At 39.5% G+C, this 21,410-nt stretch overlaps 1 protein-coding gene across 2 annotated transcripts in view; it reads left to right on the top strand.

Moving 5' to 3' along the window:
- The window catches only part of Tnks (tankyrase), a 142,565-nt gene that overhangs the window by 95,192 nt on the left and 25,963 nt on the right, over positions 1-21,410 (top strand). For both annotated transcript variants that reach the window (XM_034519890.2, XM_076914025.1), the window contains exons 9-15: positions 2,986-3,107; positions 4,438-4,529; positions 4,881-4,959; positions 11,877-12,048; positions 16,321-16,400; positions 17,777-17,922; positions 21,152-21,317. In XM_034519890.2, the coding sequence (XP_034375781.1) occupies positions 2,986-3,107; positions 4,438-4,529; positions 4,881-4,959; positions 11,877-12,048; positions 16,321-16,400; positions 17,777-17,922; positions 21,152-21,317 (857 nt within the window). The remainder of the gene's footprint in view (positions 1-2,985; positions 3,108-4,437; positions 4,530-4,880; positions 4,960-11,876; positions 12,049-16,320; positions 16,401-17,776; positions 17,923-21,151; positions 21,318-21,410) is intronic.

The raw sequence follows: 21,410 nt of genomic DNA, 5'->3' as shown, positions 1-21,410 counted from the left end.
AAACACCTTTTAAGCCAATTTTTATGAAAAGAGCAAATTTCCTAACAATTTTTGTCACATTTGGAAATTGAAGTTTATTGTAGTCATGTAGTGGGATTAGATTAGATTTACCGCTGTCTTTGAGAACCTCCCATGTATCTTAGCATGTTGGATTATATAGTTTATTTTCTATGGGTTCGAGCTTCTTAGAGACGTGTATGTTTGTAGGGGAAAGTGACCGGTGCTGTCCCTGGGAGCTTGCGTGAGGTCTCTGCAGCAAGTCTCCATCTAACACCAGCCTAGTGTTGTGCTTGTGGAAGCTGTGTGTTCAGCAGCTTCGGCTAAGTGAATGTGACTCTCCTCACATGTCCTTTCTTTACTTTATGTAATGGCCCACTCATGTTTGTCCCCTAACTCTGCTCTCACCCATTTTACAAATCAGAGTCTTATCAGAAGTCTTAACATTCTGTTTTATCAGGTTGTCTTAGTCTCTCGTAGACCTTAACATGTATATAAATGTGTGTAACTTTACACAGAGAACAGTTCCTTAGCTGTTGTTAACTTTCTCAATGGGGGCTTTTAAAAAATTGGATTCTGCCAGGAGACCCAAGGAGGGAAGGATGAAGCTCTTCTCTAGCTACAGCTTTCAGTGTCGTGATTGCTGCTTTGTAGCTGGTGTTCAATTTCAGAAGTTTTTTGAAGAAAATTATATAGGAGGCTTGAGAATGGCTTTGTGGTTAAGAGTGCTTGCTGTGCATTCACAAGGAACTGAATTTTGATCCCAGCCGTCACGTGACCAGCGGGCATGTTCGTCATGTGCCTGGAATGCCCAGGCTGAGAAGGAAGAGACAGGACACAGAGCTCCAGCTCTGAGTTCAAGGAGGAGCCCTACCTCAGGGGGTCAGGGCACTTCATCTGGCCTCCCTACGTGCCTATGCACACACAAACCACACACACAATAAAGAAAAAAATACAGGAAACAAAAATAATGCTTACCCTGTGCCATTATTAAAACTACATTATTCTGCATATTTATCCCCTTTCTTGATTTTATTTATTCTTTTTATAAAGCCATATAATGAGGTTGCCTGAATTTTATTCCTATTTTAAGATACATTTAGAAAAGCAAGCTTTTAGATATTTTGTAAATATGAAATTATTAGGTTTTAGGATTAGTGTCATTTGAAGTTTTAACATTTTTTAGACTGTACAATGTCTTTGAGGTTCTAAAAAACAAACCCGTAGGACTGGAGAGGTAGTCTAGCAGTTAAGAATGCTTCTGGCTTATGCAGACTACTTGGTTCCCAACATCCATATGCTATTCTTCACAACTGTGGGGTTTGTTTGCCTTCAGCTTAAATGTCTCTCAACTGCTCACTCCAGCAAAGCCCTACAGTTTGCTTGCCCCCACTTCTGAATTCATTTGCCCCTTTGTAGTTGACAGGATCCTGCTCTGAATATATGCCTGCCTATAATTTTCAGACTTTATTAGCCCCTGTGTGTAACATTAAATCAAAGCGTCAAATTTTGTCATTAGTATTTAGTGCTTACCTTACCATCTCAGTTACCCCTGTGTTTTGTTCCAGAAGTTTTAAAATCTCACATTGAAAAATTGAACAGTTAAAAGAATAAACAAATTGGGCTACAGGATAGCTCAGCCAGTGAAAGCACTCACCACACAAACCTGATGGAGTGAGTTTTATTCCTCAGAAACACTGTGGAGGGAGAAAACCAACATCTAAAAGTTGTCCTCTGGCCTCTACACATATCCTGTGGCACACACATATGTAGTCAAACATTACACATACACACACTTTAAAAATTCATTTAAAATGGTTCATTTTCTAAACTAACCACAACTTAGTATACAGATAATGAATTGAAAACAACAAGTATTTATTGAGAACCTACTGTGTGCCAAACTGTCCTAAGACTGCAATGGTGCCAGGCTAATAACAGGTTCTGTGATCCTAACTATAAGTATTCAGTGAAGAGACTAGGGAGCATGCATACCCAAAGAGTCTAAGCTGCGGCCTTCAGTGGTGACTAATTGTTCATAGGCACATTGTGTATTTGAAGAGCTGTCTGTGCACGTTTCTCTGTCTGTAGAAGGGAATGTGGTGGTCTTCACAGGAAAGAAGAAACAGCACAGTACTGTGCAGATGCAAACATCCAAACCTTAGAACAGCTAAATGGTTATGTGTAGCATCAGATTTCAGTTGTGTGTTTTTAGACCAATTTTCAGTGCCTTGTTAATAAAGTTGTATAAAAAACCAAATTTAGAAAATAGAAAATAAAAATCTAACATTATTATTAGGTAGTTTTGTTCTTTGGAAAAAGTCAAATTCTGGTGGTTCTCAAACATTTCAATTCTGTTAGGTGCTGTTAACATTTGACTGTTTCTCTAAATGTAATTTTCCGTTCCATGGCTTAACGTTTAGTTCTGATGGCAGCAGAAGCAAAACCAGAGCAGAGTAAGAAATGGGATCAGCCTGTCTCTTCTCTGGGACTCTGGCTGTGTGTAGAGAGCTGTGTGGTGTGGAAGAGTGCAGAGCGCTCAGTGTGTGGTGGACAGTTAGAAAAGCTGGCAACTCTGAGAGTATGGAACTCAGAGTATTTCAGAGTATTAATATTTCAGAATATAAATATTTATATTCCTTGTTACCACTATTTTATATTACTATTTTAACTAAAATAAATATGTATGCAAAATTAATCATCTTTTTGCTTAAATTTTTTCCATATTTGTGTACATATTGGTTTTTTTGTTGTTGTTTTGGGGTTTTTTGTTTTTAGTTTTGGTTTTTTGTTTGTTTGTTTGTTTGTTTGTTTTTAGATAGTCTCACACAAGCCAGTGTCAGGCTCCTTTTGTAGGTCAGTCTAGCTTCTACTCTGTAATTGTCCTGCCTCAGCCTTCCAGGTGCTGGGACTACCGGAGTGCCCACCATTCCTTCCAGAGTTGATTATGACTTACAAAACTCACGTCAGCTATTGTTTCTCCGGCAGATGAGTTTAAAGGCCATTCTTTACTACAAGCCGCCAGAGAAGCAGACCTGGCCAAAGTTAAAAAAACACTTGCTTTGGAAATTATTAACTTCAAGCAGCCACAGTCTCATGAAACTGCATTGGTAAGATGATATTATCCATACATCCCTTGAGTCCGTAAGAGTGGTACGAGATTAAATAACTCTTTTCATTTCCGAAGCCTTGAAGTAGTGCTGCTCTCTGAAATGCCAGCAATTTGCATTTTAATGTTGGATGCACTGGTTTTTAACTTTTGTTTGGTCACGGTGGTTCCTTATGGGTGAGGGACTAGATATTTGCTCAGCCATGATTTAGACTTGTTTTCTCTTTGTGTTCACCCAAGCTTATTGTGACAAATTATTTTTGTGCCCAGCGCTTTCATTATAATGCAAAGAGTGATCTGATAGAATCTTCTCTTTGGGCTGTGCTTATTAGATAAATATTGTATCTGTTTTCTGTGGAAAATATGGTTTCATAGATATTTGCATCATCCTTTGGAATAATTGTATTCAAATAACAGATTATGTTCATGTGGGAAATGTTAAATCTGAACTTTCTATTCCTGATCGCATACATTACCTTTACACTTTTCTAGTCCTCTCCCTCCTAGTCCTCTCTCAGGAGGATCACCTGGTTTTGGTCAATAAGCACATTAAGACACAGATGTTGGGCTGGTTAGTGTCTGCCCCTGACTTGAGAACTTAAGCTATGTGCATCTTATGTTACAGACTGTTAAATACGCTTCATTTAACTTTCTTAAACCTGTGTGGCTTGGAAAGGTCATTTAGCCCATTCTGCTGAAAACACTATTAAAAGATAAACCAAACTGAAATAGGCCAAGTTAAATTTAAAACCACCAAACCTAGTTCAAATAACTTCAGTCTACACAGTGCTAGGCCAGGAGTTCACAGTCACAGAGTATAGTCCCCAGCACTGTAAGATACTTGATCCTTTGCTTTGGGGTATTTACTTTATTTAGTTGTCGAGTAGTTTTATTTTTCAACTGTTAATACAATCATTGACATAAAATGGAGCAAAATACAAAAGTTACATAAATAGGAGGATAAAACGTAAGGTTTCTAATAATAAGGTCCCTTTACATTGCCTCACGGTCACATGTTCTCACCAGTGCCTGAGCAAACCTGCTTATCCTCATGAGGTCTGTACGTCCGTCAGTGAAGTGACTGAGAAACACTGGCTGATACAGACCAGTGAAGGCTTGAGTAATGAAGTCTCTAAATGCCTAATTGAGAATATAATTTCACTTGCTTTGCACTCCCATGTGTGTAAAAGGAATAGTGAACATAGAGACCATCATTATGTCCTGATGTACTCTGAGATTATAGTGTGCCAAATAACTCCAGGTGCTCTTTCATTCGGGAGTCAATGTTTAAGCAGAAGTTTGTCTGAAACTGAATCTTGTTTGATTTGCAGCACTGTGCTGTGGCCTCCTTGCATCCCAAACGAAAGCAGGTTGCAGAACTGTTACTTAGGAAGGGAGCCAATGTCAATGAAAAAAACAAGGAGTAAGTATAGTACAAAAGCTGTTCAACCCTTTCTTTCTTTTTCCTCTGACTATTCCTTACATGGAAGGAACATAACCTGTTCATACAACCCATCATTTCCTACCCACCCCAATCCCCGGCACCCCACCCCCTCCAAACAAGCCCCTTCCTGGTTTCATGTCTTCTTGATGCCATGTTTGCTTTGTCTTGTTGGTCCGTGACTTGCTGAGTTTAGTTAAGCTGGCTTGGATGAACACACAATGGCACATGACCACAGCACTAAAGAAAATGAGCCTTCTGTCAGAAGCCGCTAGCAACCAAGCGTTGTTACAGTAAAAGTCAGTGTTCTCTCTCCTTTTCTTCTTTCCATAGTTTCATGACCCCTTTGCATGTTGCAGCTGAAAGAGCTCATAATGACGTCATGGAAGTTCTGCACAAGCATGGAGCAAAGGTAAGCCTTAACTCAGCACAAGGCAGCCAGCTGCTTTTAGCACTTGAGTCTCCAAGAAACTCATCTTTTTTCAGGAAGGGCAGTTGGTCTGTGGTTTTGTGTTTAAAGTCATAGGTTGTTCTTTGAAGTTGACTTATGTTTTTATTCTAATAAAATTGTCTATTTGTCCTTTCGTCCTTGGAAGTCTCCTACAAAGCAACAGGCAGCTGACTACAGTCTTTTGACATAGAGCTCAGTTCCTCTACATTTGTGTTAGTTACTGTGCATCCCTGCAATGAAACAACTCAATAATGATTTAGCATGGTCACCTAGCCCTGTGCACTTGGGCAGAAAGCCATGGGGTTAGAATCATGTCACACAGGAGCGCTGTCTACTCTGTAGAAGACAGGAAGCAGAAAGTAAGATAAGACAGGACCTGGAATAGGATGTATTAAAGGATCCTTGTCACCCAACCACCCCGGTCTCCTAATGTTCTCAGAACCTCTCAGAATAGTGCCACTGTCCGGGAACCCCACCTGCAATATGAGCCTTTTTTGGAGAACACTCTATATCAAAACCATGAGAGTAGGTGGGCACTAGTGCTTGCTGCTCTGAGAGGGCCCTGTGTTCAGTACCCAGTATCTATATCAGGCTCACAGCCACTCTAACTCAGCTACAGCACCCTCTGTGGGCACCTGGACACACATGGCACATACATACACGGATATACACACAAGTAAAACTAAGATAAGCATTGTAAAACATGAAAATGGACATTATTTTGCATGGTGGAAGGTCAGTTGTGTGGATGTGTTTGGTTTTGCAGTACTGGAGATTGGACCTGGGATCTCACACAAGCTTGACAAGTGCTCTACCTACAACTCAGCTATGGGCCCACCAACATATGCCATTTTAAAGTTAATATCAGAATTAACATAATAGGATAGTTGGCTTTATATTTTAGAACTATTTTTATTTTATGTGTAGGGTAATGCAGGAACCATGAAGGCAGGAACTGGAGCTGAGGTCAGGGAGGAATGCTGCTTACTGGCTTGCTCTCCATCCCTTGTTCGGCCTGCTTTCTTCTTTTTTTAGATTTATCTGTTTATGTTATTTATATAATTACATTGTAGCTGTCTTCAGACACACCAGAAGAGGGCATCAGATCCCATTACTGATTGTTGTGATCCACCATGTGGTGGCTAAAAATTGAACTCAGGACCTCTAGAAGAGAAGTCGGTACTCTTAACCACTGAGCCGTCTCTCCAGCCCTCAACCTGCATTCTTCTACAACTCAGAACTACCTGCCCCAGGGGTGGCACCATGAACAATGGCTAGACACTCCTAGATGAATTCCCAATTAGGAAAATGCCCCACAGACTTGCCAACAGGCCAGTCTGATGGAGGAATGTTCTTAACTGAGGGTTCTTCTTCCTAGATAATACTAGCTGTTATGTTAACAAACAAACTAACCAGCATACCCACCCATCAGCTTCATAATTTATAAACATTAAAATACGATCTTCTAACCTACTTACACAAAACTCCTGTTTTGTGTTTAGTAGTATCTGCAAGAACATAAGAAAGATGAAATTTGAGTATCAGATTTTTCAGTGAAAATTTTAGCATAATAACCACATTAAAGGTAAAAATATTACTGTTTGCTAAACATAGTTAATAATATGTTTCTTTGCTAGGCTCCACTTGAAATCGCTTTAATAATAATCGCTTTAATAATTTAATAGCTGTTGAACCAAGTATTACAACCAAGCAGTGACCTCAAATCCTTACATGATAATTCTTTGTAAGACTAAAGATTGAGAGGCTGGAGAGGTGGCTTGTCTTCTGCAGAGCACCTGCGTTCATTGTTAGCACCCAGGTTGAGCAGCTCACAGCTGTCTGTATGTCCAGCTCCAAGAGGGCTCTGGCCTCCATGGGGAGCTTACACTCCTGTGCACATTCCCACACAGAAACCCATACATACACTCAGTTAAAAATAATTTTTAAAAACAATTAAAATATTCTTTAATAGAGCTAAGTGATATTTTACACCATAGTAATGAAAGTCTTCTTTCTTTCCTTCCTGACACTTGCATTTCCCCTTACGTAAGCTTCAGATTTGTGTGTAGTATTTTAGCATTGCAGTGCGTGATTATATTTTACAAATGAACACAATTATGTATATTAAATGTTTTCATTTACAGTGCATATGATCCAAAATTTTGCTTTAAAAGGTCATTTGCCATTCTTAATTAAAATCAAGATAAGTTAAAATAAACAGAAGAGTTTTACCAATTTATCACCTACTTTGTATCTGCAACTGTTGTTATATAAACATGTTATGTCAGAAATAATAAGCTAAGGGGCTTTTTGTTACACTGTGTGAATTATTTTTGCCCGAGGTCTGACTTTGCAAAACATTTTTGACAATTATAATGCTCATGCAAGCCATGAATAATGCTCTTAATTCTTAAAAATACTTATCACTTACAAAGCATTTTTTCGGAAAAGTTAAATGAAAAATAATCTTTTTGTTGTAGTTTCTCTTGGTGGCATTTTGTAGATGCCAGGTTCTTAGTCCTTACTGGCTGTTCATGTACATAATGTATCTTTAATACTAGCATCTTAGTTCAGCAGTGGGTTTTTAAGATTGAAAACAGTCTGCTCGTGATGGAAATGACTTCTAGAGCAGCATGTCCTTCCTGGTCTTTCACTACAGCAAGCAAGTTGTTATTGTTTCCTTTAAATACAAAGATAATATATAAGTTGTCATCAATAGATCTCAAATGCCACATGCTGGGTGTAGTGACAACCAACCACCTTCAATCCTAGCACTCAGGAAGCAGAGGCAGGTAGATCTCTACTGAGTTTGAGTTCAACCTGGTCTACATAGTAATCTGTAGGCAAGCTAAATCAAAAGAAGGAGAGGAGGGAGGAAGGAAGGAAGGAAGGGAGGGAGGGAGGGAGGGAGGGAGGGAGGGAGGAAGGGAGGGAGGAAGGGGAAAGGAAAGGAAAAGGGGAAAAGAGGAAAAAAGAGGGAAAAGGAAAGGAAAAGGGAAAAGGAAAGGAAGGGAGAAAGGAAAGGAAAAAGGAAAGGGAAGGAAGGAAGGAAGGAAGCAAGCAAGCAAGCAGCGTAAGCAGTGGCAGCAGCGGTGGCTATATCAGTTCCCTATTATTCATTCCTGGATCCCAAGGCAGTGTGCCAGTCCCACAGGGTTGCTGCATTCATTCATTCATACATAAATAAAAGTTCGTAAGTAAAAATTTTTCTTAGCTACTCTTAGGCCATGTTTTCTTTGCTTAGTATTTTCCTTCTGCGATTTCTATTCGACTTTTAAATGGCCCACAGTTTCTATTTGAATCTAACAGCACTTTCTGAACATGTTCATATAATCAAATACCTAACAAGCCACAAGAGGGAGGAAACGTGTGTTTTGCTCATGGTTCAGAGGTTTAGTCTGTAGTGGAAGGGGAGTATGCTGAAGTAACCACGTCATGCCAAACAGGAATTAGAGTGGAGCACTAACAGGAAAATACGAGACAGAGGACACACTTCTAGTGACCTGCTCCTCCAGGTAAACTATGGCCATCCACAGTTCCATCTCTTCATAGCCTCCAGATTCTGAATCTGTCAGTGGATTATCACATTCATTTAAACTGAACCCTTCTAGCCTTGTCTTCTCTAGGAAAACCTTCACAGATATACACACAAGTTTGCTCTACTAATTATTAATTACTTAGCCCACTCAAGTTCACAATCAGAATTGTCCATCATGACCTCTAAATGTCTTAAATGGCTTAAGAATGTCTTGACTGTTGTTAACAACTGTTGAGTGTGTAACATAAATGAGCTTTTTCTTCTTTTGGTGGCAGTTTCACATTTTAATAAGAATAATCAGTTTAGCATTGAATGTTAAGTGTTTGTAGTGGGCCAGAGGGTTAAGACTTACAACTTGGTCTCAAACCACTTTAGGGGTGATCTGAGGGGCTTCAGGGGAAAAAAGAAGGTGGCGGCGGAATTGCTCACTCTGTTTGATGGGAGTTTTGTTGTTCCTTTGTTTGTGGGACAGAGTCTACTATATACTTCTAGCAAGCTTAAAAACTGCTGTGTAGGCAAGGCAGACCTCAGACTTGTGAGAATCCTTCTGTGCGAGCCTCCCTCAGAGATTTCTGACATTGCCTTCTAGTAAAGAACAATCCGTTCCTCACCAGGGGAGAGAAATAGAAGAGCTTAAATGCTTTGTTGGTAGTCTGTCCAGCTCACTTTGAGCACTGAATGTGTAACGGACGGAGTAGTAAACAGGCTCTAAGTGGGCTGGATAGTGAGTGCTTTACCCAGCGCTCACTTCATTTACTTCAACCTGACTGCTGGATAAAGTACTCCATAGTCTTTCGTACATGATACTTAGACTTTGAGGGAAAGATTATAATCTCCATTCATAATTTAAAATATATGTTAAAGGAAATGATTTTGCATTGCATTACTGTCTTATATTTTATGGATTTGAACATTTTTAAGATACCAAAATACCTAAAGGAATGAGTAAATATCTCATATGCATAGAATGTGTAATATAAAATTTCATTATCTGACCAACTTACCAGTTTCTGTTTATAAGTCAACCCTCATCAAATGGAACTTTTAAAACTAAATCTTAATTCTTTTTACAAACTTATTCCAAGAACCATTGGTACATTATAAATTTTTATTCACTGTTAAAATATGAAATTCCCCAGAGCAAGTGATGGGGATATGTTACAGAAGGTGCAGTGCATTTGTCTTAGTTAGGGTTTTAGTGATGTGAAGAGACACCATAACCAGTGCAACTCTTATAAAGGAAAACATTTAATTGGGACTTGCTTACAGGTTCAGTGGTTTAGTCCATTATCATCATGGCAGGAAACACGGTGGCACTCAGGCAGCTTACAGAAGGACCTGAGAGGTCTACATCTTGATGTGAAGCCAGCAGAAGGAAATGTTGTGCTGTACTGGAGTGACTTGAGCATGAGACCTCAAAGCCTGCCTCCACAGTGACACACTTCCTCCAGCCAGGCCACACCTCCTAATAGTGCCACTCCCCACCAAGCAGGCAAACACATGGGGCTCTGGGGGGCCATTCCAATTCAAACCACCACAGTGTTCTCAGATCTGCTTCCGCACTAGAGGGGAAGCTGGCTAGTCCTAGATAAACAGAAAGCCTTTGTAGTCCTCCTCTCTGCCCGGTAACATTTGTTTGCTAAAGGACTGGGCTTTATTATAAATACTAGAGCCATCTGAAATCTTAGGTTGGTAAGATCAGTATTTTAGACGAATAACTCTCAAACTATATTTACATGATTTAACAAACTAAATTGGAATTCATTGTTACCATTCATTTTTACAGCTGTATAATTGAGTGTGTCTCATCTAATTTCCAGAAAAGTGTGAATAATTAGGATGTTTGCAGTTGTGGGTATTCTTCTGAAATGAAGTAGCACTCATACAAAAACTCTAGTTTGCCATCTTGTGTTTTTCATTGAGAAGTAAACACTTAAACAGTGCTTATCTGTTATGTACAGAGTCTTTTTTTTCTGCCAGAAAATGTGATCAGATTAAATTGTAATGTCACCTCATGGTGAATTTTGTGAAGACCAATAAAAATTTAAGTGATCCCTTTTTTTTAACAAGCACGACAGCTTTCCCAGTAACAAAGGACTGGAAATAGACCAATTCTCTTCAATTCTGACCTCTTACTGGTGTGGGATTGTACTATCATTCTCTTATTAGGACCTTTCGAGAAGGCACTCCATATTTTCACCATTAATTAGACTTGATGAAAAATTATTCCAGCGATATAGTTTTAAGTGGTTAAGTGCTGAGTCAGCGCACATGATCGGAAGGGGAGTTAGTTGTTGTTGAGGCCTCCAGAAACGAGGGAGGACTTAAGAGAAGGGCTCCTGTGAAAGCAGCATGTACACTGAGAAAGACTCTGAGCTCTCTGGAGTAACATGTTTACTGGAACATTCTAAAATACTAGGCTAGTTAGATTTGACCACATTATGAAGCTTGACCCAAAAGACTACATTTGATAGTCTTTGTGTGTATATTCTGCTGTCTGAGCGTGATGAGAGCTATTCATTCTGAGGTGTTTAGTGAGCATCTCCGGCATTTATTCAACATAATTAACTAAGTTACTGTTTCCCATATATACTCTTGAAGGTTTGAAAATGGCGCCTTGAATCTTCAAGGGAGTTCCCAGTCAAGTGTATTTAGAGTTAAGGTATCCATTGCAGACAAGTATCCATGACCTGAAAATGGGAAATCTGTAATACTTCAAAACCAAAATCTTTGAATTATCAGTATCCTACAGATAGAAAATTATACACCTGAACTCATGTAATACCACACAGTCACAGAAAAGTTTGAGTTGCTTCAGCTTGTGTATACAATGTTTATATGAAACAAGTTTGTAGACAAGGGTCCTCTTTCCAAGGTATTTTATTATTTTAGTACAAATACTATCATAGACAAAAATAATAGTAAACACTTCTGATGAAGGATATTCATTCAGATTATAAGGCACTTACTTCCCTAAAATGAAAGTCTGATGAACTACATTGATAGTCTTTGTGTGTATATTCGGTTGTCTGAGCGTGATGAGAGCTATTCATTCTGAGATGTTTAGTGAGCATCTCCAGTGTAGCAAGTAAGCACCGGGTGAGAATCCCTGCTCTCTGACTTTTTTCTTTCCTTTCCTGAGTGGAGAGGCAGAACAGTGGTCATTCAGGGAAATCAAGGGTATTTTGTGACCCCCACCCCCCACCCCCAAAGCACTAGTGAGCAAAAGCTGATCAATGATGGTTTCCAAAAAAGTTCCATAGTTGACTCTTCTTCTGAGTATATTTGCTACAGTGTGAAAGAATGCCCACTTTCACGTGGACATCCAATGACTTTTCAGATGAACGCACTGGACAGTCTTGGTCAGACTGCTTTGCATAGAGCCGCCTTAGCTGGCCACCTGCAGACCTGCCGCCTCCTGCTGAGTTATGGCTCCGATCCTTCCATCATCTCCCTGCAAGGCTTCACAGCAGCGCAGATGGGGAATGAAGCGGTGCAGCAGATTCTGAGCGGTGAGTCACATGACCTGCCTTCCCTTTGCTCACGCTCCGTCCCATGAGAGCAGACCCTGCAGCCAGTTCTGAGTAGCCCCGTGGGCGATCTTCTTGACCTGGATGTTTCTTTTTCACACCTTTCCTTTCCTACATAGTGACCCCATTTCTGAATTGTGGTAGGATGAGGAGCTACCAGGAGGAGAGCTGCACCATTTTAAAGTTAGTTGGCTGGTTAGAATTGAACACAAGCTAGAATTACGGGAGCTATACAATCTGTCAAATGGAGAAATGTTAAATTTTTATAGTGATGACCTTTAATTGTTTTTATGTGTGTAGTGGTCTGACCTACTTGTCGTTCTTAAGTATTCTAAAATTATCTTATATTTTCTTGATTTAAATGTATTTATCAACTTTTGATGAGTGTCACAGTGAATGCCTACTATATTTTAAGGTATTTACTTTGTTGACAGAGATCAGGCAGAAAACTGATAGTACAATAAACAATGACTTCCTGACTCCCAAGTTAGAAGTAACAGCCTTCTGAAAACTTTGGAATTAGACATGAATTTTAATATAAGTACACTTTTTTTTTTTTTTTTTTTTGTTTTTTTTTTTTGGTTTTTTTTTTTTTTTTTTTGGTTTTTCGAGACAGGGTTTCTCTGTGTAGCCCTGGCTGTCCTGGAACTCACTTTGTAGACCAGGCTGGCCTCGAACTCAGAAATCCGCCTGCCTCTGCCTCCCAAGTGCTGGGATTAAAGGCGTGTGCCACCACTGCCCAGCTATAATTACACTTCTTTCTCAGCCCTGAGCCTTTGTCTGCATGGCCTTTGGGTTCCATTACTGTAGACAGACAGAAACTGAAAGCGTAACTTAGAGACACCTACAGAATAGTAGTCAGAAACCTGGCTAGTCTTTGCTACCTGTGAACCATATGCCCAAGCTCTGTAGGCACAGTGTCCCCCTTTATAGCAGGTATCTTATGCCCTCTACCAGAAATAAAATTCCTAAGATATCTGATACATGCTATAACTTCAAAAATCTACATAAGAAGTTTCTAAACATCTATATTAAATATATCTAAGTGACAGTAAGTTGTAGTAAATCTTAAGAGTTGTGTGATAGCTTGGAGATGACAAAGCTAGAAAACCACAGTTGACCCTACAAGTTTTGGGGGCTCTCAAAAATGCATCATAGTTTAGAAGCACAGACTCTATCAAGGTCCATGGCAGTTACAGGTGTGCCACTGCTGCATGAGGGAAGCAGTCTCAAGAAATAATTCTGTATCCTGAACACTTGGACAAGGATTACTTTCCCTCCTCAGCTCATTCTTATGTGCCCATCATTTGCTTCAGTCTGTAGGTTTGTTGACAGATGAGGAGTGAAATAGATGGAAAATAGGCAATGACTCCCTAACTCCCAAATTAGAAGTAGCAGCCTACTGAAACCTCATGAACGAGCTGTGGAAGAGTTACAATATGGTTTCTGTAGAAATGAGTATAATCCCAGCCTGGGGTTTCTGCCCCGCCTTTGGTTATTGAATTCCCGAATGAAAGACACACTCACAGCCTTTATATTTACAACAAGCCCTAGAATCTACTTTGCTATCGATAACCAGAGTTCCTACTTACTATTACTGTTTCATCTGGGCTGTTCTTAGCTCCAGCTGGGCAGCCCTCTGGGACACTCTCTTGACCCTTAACACATGGCGGCTTCTCCTTCCTCTCCTCCAGAGGCAACTTCCTCCAGTAATTTCGACAGTCACTCTTCTTTCTCACTCTTGGCTTTCTACCAGGCTTCACTACCAGAATGTGGCTGGGGGGTTAAGCTTGACTGTTAAGCACCTGCCCGGAACAGAGCCTTGGGGTATCTGCTGCAGGAAGACAAGACACTGCTCCCCCACTAGGAAATAGCTCTTTCAAGAAATTGCAGTCTGTTTATAAGTTGGGATTCTTATGAAATATTCTTTTGTACTTTTTTACTGGAAATGATTCACTATTGAATTTTGCTTCTGTAAGTTATAACCATAAATAAACATGCAGCTACTGCATCAATTTCTCACAGTACAATGCATAAATTTAACAGTGATTAACAAAATGGGATTGAAGTATCAATTGAATTCAACAAATCTACTTAATACCTTTAAGATGCCTTCTGAGTAAGTGCATCTCAAATCATGACTTCTGGGGATGAGATTGAATACTGAGTCATAAGTAAAAAGTTTAGTTACTTTTATAATTCTACTCTAAAATTGATTTTTGTGATACATATAGTTAATTATAAATGCTTAATTTAGCAAATGGTAGGAATTAGTTTGCCATATTCATTGTTGATCTAGAAAGAGTATACAAATGATAGAGTTGTCTGAGATATAGGGCCTTTTAAAGAAACATGAAAAAAAAATCTATTTTTATTGGAATTACTCCATGCTCTGAAGAAGATACTGAGTGTTCTTTTATAGATATGTCTACATTCTTTTTTTACTTTTTAATCTTGAGACAGAGGCTGACTAAGCTTCCTACACTAGTCTTGAACTCCCTCTGTAACCCATACAGGCCTTGGATTTCTAATATTTCTGCCTCATCTACTTTGGTACCTAGGATTTGCCTACCAAGTCCTGCTATATTATTTCTAAAAATCACTTTGTTCTAAATCCGTTTTAGATTTCTATAGATGCAGAACTCCACAGTTGCTATCATAATAAATCAGCATGTTTAACTTTTACCCTTTGACATTCCCTGTATGTTGTTCTTAGAAGCATTCTGTATATTTACATAAATATTTTGCTTGACTATAAAATGACACTGTCCTAGTCATTCTCCATCATCGTGGTGTGATGATAACCTACAGACACAAAGAGTGTTTCCTGAGTGTTGTGTTGCTGGAGTCTCACAGAGACATGGTAGAGTGTGCCGCAGAGCACCCTCGCCTGTCAGTGCAGTAGTGCACATGCACCTTCCGACTGGAGACTGAGACTAGTGACCTGAAAGCGAGGATAGCCATCAGAGAATTCACATTGACTCTGATGTGAAGTATCCCAAAAATCAACTTGGCAAATACTTCGATTGTTATTTTTTTGAAAAGGAAATCTAAACAGGAGCAAGGATTCCAGCCCTCAGAAACTCCACAGACTAACTAGTGCAGTATAATACTTTCTTTAAAGAGAAAGAATTTTAAAATGGACTTCACTATTCGAGACAGTCTTTTTTCTTCTTTAGTCTTGGTATTTTATCTGATTTAATCTTAGTGTTTTATCTGCTAAGAATTATTAATATGATCAAATAGTTTGTCTTCTACAGAAGAATTCTTGAACCTATCTATAAAAGTCAACGCTTCTGAACAAAGCACTGTAGAAAAATAAAGTATTTCTTTTAAAATCTAAAGCCTTTTATGGCATCACTTGATCCTTCCCACTTGGACTATGAACTCAGTGTCTTTGATCAAATTGTAATGTAATGTAATCTTAAACCTGAAAGAGACTTTGAGGAAAACCAGGTCTCATTCTTGGAATGCAAAAACTAAGGCATCAGGTTGGTGAGATGGCTCTGTGGTTGAAGGTGCTTGCTGACCAGGCCTGACAACCTGAGTTCAGTCTCAGAGCCATGATGGACGGAGAGACCTGACTCCTAAGAGCTGTTTTCTGGCCTTCATCTGCATGTCATGGCACGTGTTCCCTGGCCACTAATAATAAATAAAAATACCAAAAATCTGAAGTATCCTCCAGAGTCCACATGCAGCCCAAGCCTACGGTCCTGATTGCCTGCCACACTCTTCTGTACCGCTGTATGTACCTTCCAAAAGCCACATTTAACATGAGCATATTCAATCTTTTTTCTTTAAAAGATCAATGTTGAATACATTTTTGTTATATATTTATATTTGATTAATCAGAATACCTGACTTGTAAGCCTGTAAATGTAACAACCCAACTTACTGTGTTACCTTTCACACTGTTATCTTTTCCCCAGTTACACAGGCACTGGAAAGTCTGGAGCTAGGTTTGGTGTCCTGGTTCCCACTTTGCTCACTCTCCTTTGCAGCAGTCTTTAACCCGGGCATGTGCTGACTAGAGTGGTGGGGTGTTCCTCTGTGTTGGGATGTGTTTACATTTGACTTAGATTGGATGTAAATTGAAGTAAAAAAGTACTTCTTAGCTGAGTAAGATGGAAGAAGTAGCCATTATAGCACAGTACTGTCCGACCCCATAATCTCTTTCCCTCATAAACAGTCTTCCTTCCATAACTTCCTCCAGTACTCCAGGGCCAACAGTTATCTCTCCTTCCTTTGATACAGAGAGTACGCCTATACGCACTTCAGATGTGGACTATCGACTCTTAGAGGCATCAAAAGCTGGTGACTTGGAAACTGTGAAGGTAAGTTAGCGCCTTGGCCGTTACTATTGTACTCCTGCCACCCACCCATTATGATGGATCCAAACAAACCTACCAAAAAGAAACAGTAGTGGTTTTGTTTTTTTAAGATTTAAAAACAATGGGCAGAGTATACCTAAAAGAGTACTACCCAGATTTTTCCCAGTATGTCCCTTATAGCACCTAAACCATAAAAAAAAAGATACATATAGATTTTTATTACATATGATGTAATGAGATCTACTTTGTATGTATGTGCATGTGTGCACATGTGCCATGGTGCATATGTAAAGTCAAAGGACAACTTTCTGGAATCAGTTTTCTCCTTCCACCACGTGCAACCTGGGAATTGAGTTCCAGCTGTCGGGCTTGGCAGCAAGTGGCTTTACTCCCATGAGCCGTCTTACTGGCCAGAATACAAATTTTAGTTTCATCTATTTATATGCAAGTAGACAAAATGTGCTTTCAAGTTGCTAAACAATGCATTCGCATTAAAAAAAAATTTTATTTCTGGACAGTGGAGTGTAAGTGTCTGAAGGCATACAAATTGAGAGTTAGGTCTGGTATATTTTTTTCTCAAAAGCTAAGAATTAGAAGTTAGCTGGGTGTGGTAGCTCATGCCTTTCATCCCTTTGGAAAGCTGAGGCATAAGGATTGCTGTGAGTTCTGGGATAGCCTGTCCTATAAGACTGATCTCCCCCACCTTCCTCCCCACTTCTCTGTATAAAGTATTTTAAAATTCAAAAAAACAGGATATAAAATTGTTCTGACATCCAGCAAGGAATGAATAGAATCAAGAAATTGCGAGACCTAGAGAGCCAGCGTCTCTTGACCCACACTCAAGGAGACAGGAACTCTCTCTCTAGCTTCTTCAGTTCCTGTGGTCAACTCAAGTTGGTCTGATTTGAGCGAAGACCAGCCAAGCCTACCACAGGATGCATCTGTGAAGAGTCTTAGGGAGGCTTCACTGGCTGCCCTTGGATTTCAGGTAGATTAGGGACTGGACTAGGGTGTCTAACAATGACTCCATTCCTCTAAGCACTCAGAGGATCTGCTGTCACAGTGATGCAAAACACAATGTGGATTCTCCTTTGGAGCTTTCTGAAATATCATGTGGCCCAGACTGTCCTCAGACGCACTGTGTAACCCACACTGGCCCAAATTGGAGGTCATTCCCCCTCCCTCCTCCAGCTCAGGGATTTTTAGGTATGCCTCACCAATGTCTGGCTGGAGTGCTCATTTTTATACATCTCATCTGTGGAGAATATTTACTGAGTCATTATAGTAATCTAAAGTGCTGCCTAATTGTAGAGCAAAATCTATGAATGATTGTTAATGGTGTCGTCTCTGTCTCCGTGTCTGTGTGTCCACCACAAAAGCAACTCTGCAGCCCACAGAATGTGAACTGCAGAGATCTGGAGGGCCGGCATTCTACCCCCTTACACTTCGCTGCGGGCTATAACCGTGTGTCTGTCGTTGAGTACCTTCTACATCATGGAGCTGATGTCCATGCCAAAGACAAAGGGTATGTGTTCCAGTCCCTTCAGACTTAAATCTGTTTATTTTGGGTATAAAATTACATAATTTTTATTACAGAATATAGCTGTTTTCTTAGAACAAAACATTTACAAACGACATACTGCTTTTTTAAACATTAGTGTTCTTAGTATCATAGATGCTTTTTTCATTAAAATAATATATACGATTCATTTAAATTATAATTTAAATAAACATACATACTGAAATTGAAGATTCGCTCATCCCATCCTCTAAAGATACAACATGAACAGTTTGCCTGTAACTGTCCCGCTCTGTCTTGGGTTGTGTGAAACTGTCAATCACTCGGATTGTGAGCACGTTTCTTGCCACCTTTGAGTTTGCACTGTGCAGTGCCAAGGTGAAGATGCCATTCCTCTCTGCTTTGGACTTCACCTGTTCTTGCAGTATGTCTCCCAGTTTGATGCATCCTTTTCATGCCTGTATATAGGATTTTATTTCATTTATGAATATTTTCATGTAATCTGTAATTTACTCTTTATCCTCTCATATTTTTGCCATTAAAAAATTCTTCTAAGAAGAATTCAGTCCATCCAAGAATCGTCATTATTAATAGAAATATGATTTTGTTTCTGCTAGTTTTAAGTTGTTTATATTTTTATATTAGATGAATTACTTGACAAACCAGGTAAAACTTTTAAAGCAGCTACTTAGAAATCTAAGACGAGTATTTTAACCAAAATCAATTCTGTATCCTGAGTCAGTTTAACAACCCCATTCTGCGCACTTACTCACCATAGCACTGGAAATAAATGTGCAGCTCAGGCTTCGGGCAATACATGAGGATGGAGAACACCGTCACTGGTTGTTTCAAAGTACTGTAATGCATTGGGGAGCGCCAGTGATGTTTCTGTGCCTTAGTTTAGTGTCAGCATATTTCACCATAAAGCCTTCATTTTAGGTGGCACTACTCTCTGAATAATAACTGCATATCTCATTGTTTTTACATGTCCAAAGTCAACTTACACTGACCCTTTGGTGCACGGCTCCTGAGAGGGTCTTTTGTGCTACGTTTGAGAATGTCACCTGCTTTCTTTGGAAACTAGTCATCTGAAAGAGTTTGCTCAGAAGATGGGGACACTAGATTCTTTTAGCTGAGTAGAATTTATAATTGAATTTTATTTTCTTTGATGATTCTCCTCTTTTTTAAGGGGTTAACGAGGATGGAGTTTGATTTGTTTGAGACAAAGATCTCCCTCTGTACCTCTGGCTGGCCTAAGACTTGCTATGTAGACCAGGGTGGCTATAAACTCAGAGACTTCCTGCCTCCGCCTCCGCCTCCGCCTCCGCCTCCGCACTTCTGAGATTAAAGGCATGCACTACTATACCCGGTGTGAATTCTCTTCTCAAATCACTTTGAGTTTTCCTTGTTTTGTTACTCAATATTTAAGTTATACAGAGAAGCCACTATGGAATCATTATGAACTTAAAAATAACTAAAACAAATGGTGAAAGACGCCGACTGAATAATCAAATGTATTTTGTTTTATGTATTATATATTACATTATTTTATATTATGTATCATAAGTAAGCTGGCAATTTTCCTTAGTTAAATACAAATCAAAGAAAATCTGAGAGATGATAAAAAGCAGATTGGTTCATTATTCATGGTAATACTTTGTATTATACAGGGCTCTACATTGCTAGGGTACAAGTAAGAATTAAAAGGATTGTGTTAAGCAGGCCTGGGGTCCCAGCCACTTGGGAGGCTGAGGCAGTAGGATTTGAACTCAGTGCCTGCTTGGCTTATGAAATGAGTTTAAGAAAACCTATATTTAGCCGGGCGGTGGTGGCGCACGCCTTTAATCCCAGCACTTGGGAGGCAGAGGCAGGTGGATTTCTGAGTTCGAGGCAGCCTGGTCTACAGAGTGAGTTCCAGGACAGCCAGGACTACACAGAGAAACCCTGTCTCGAACAAAACCAAAAAAAAAAAAAAAAGGAAAACCTATATTTAAATTGAAAAGTCTAGTTGTGTAGCTCAGTGATAGAGTGCCACTAGCATGCATGAAACCCTGACTTTTAATCCTAGTGCTACCAAAAAATGTATCATATTTTATTCTATTAGATAGATAGACAGATAGATAGATAGAGATGAGAATAGATGAGTAGATAGATCAGTAAAAATAAATCACTATATATATTGTTTCAAGATTAATGATTGCTGTGATTGAAGGCTTTATATTAAAAAGTTGTTTTTTGCTTTAATTATGAATGTTTGAATTGGTGAGGCAGCTTAGCAGGTAATGGCACTTTCTCTGTAAGCTGCTATACTAAGTTTGATCCCTAGAACATGCATAAAGTGTAAGGAGAGAACTGACTTATAGAGTTGTCCTCCAACCTCCACACGTGCATCGTGACACACATGCACACACACAGTAATAACTAGTAAAAAGTATTAATCCGTGCTAGAAATGGGGCCCATGTTAGAGACCAAAGAGGAAGTATTTCTTCCTGAGTGGATGCTCAGTATGCTCGGAGCCACAGAAGCGTGTGAGTAGGAAGAAGGTTTGAGGCAGAGTCTCACCCACCTGTGCTGGGTTGAATTCCCTGTCTAGCTGAGGGTGATGTTGAGCTCCCGTCTTTACCTCCTAAGTACTAAGTCTGTAAGCATGCACCACTATTATATCAACTATATACCTCCTAAGTACTAAGTCTGTAAGCATGCACCACTATTATATCAACTATTTACCTCCTAAGTACTAAGTCTGTAAGCATGCACCACTATTATAACAACTATTTACCTCCTAAGTACTAAGTCTGTAAGCATGCACCACTATTATATCAACTATTTACCTCCTAAGTACTAAGTCTGTAAGCATGCACCACTATTATAACAACTATTTACCTCCTAAGTACTAAGTCTGTAAGCATGCACCACTATTATATCAACTATTTACCTCCTAAGTACTAAGTCTGTAAGCATGCACCACTATTATATCAACTATATACCTCCTAAGTACTAAGTCTGTAAGCATGCACCACTATTATATCAACTATTTACCTCCTAAGTACTAAGTCTGTAAGCATGCACCACTATTATAACAACTATTTACCTCCTAAGTACTAAGTCTGTAAGCATGCACCACTATTATATCAACTATTTACCTCCTAAGTACTAAGTCTGTAAGCATGCACCACTATTATAACAACTATTTTAGCTGAAGTATTTGTCTTATGACTATTTTCTTTTGTTCAGTGGCTTGGTTCCCCTTCATAATGCCTGCTCCTATGGACACTACGAAGTAGCTGAGCTCCTGGTGAGGCACGGGGCTTCTGTCAATGTGGCGGACTTGTGGAAATTCACCCCTCTCCATGAAGCGGCAGCCAAGGGAAAATATGAAATCTGCAAACTCCTTCTGAAAGTATGTAGATAGGCCGCAGCTGCCTGGTTTAGTTACTGCTTTTTGGAAACTCAGCCATTGTAATCTATTGGAAACACGTGGGAAGGAGGCTGT

Source organism: Arvicanthis niloticus, chromosome 16 (assembly GCF_011762505.2).
Source record: "Arvicanthis niloticus isolate mArvNil1 chromosome 16, mArvNil1.pat.X, whole genome shotgun sequence".
In the NCBI taxonomy this organism is placed as follows: domain Eukaryota; kingdom Metazoa; phylum Chordata; class Mammalia; order Rodentia; family Muridae; genus Arvicanthis; species Arvicanthis niloticus.
Note: the sequence above shows the minus strand (reverse complement) of the source record. Positions and strands in the feature narration are given on the sequence as shown.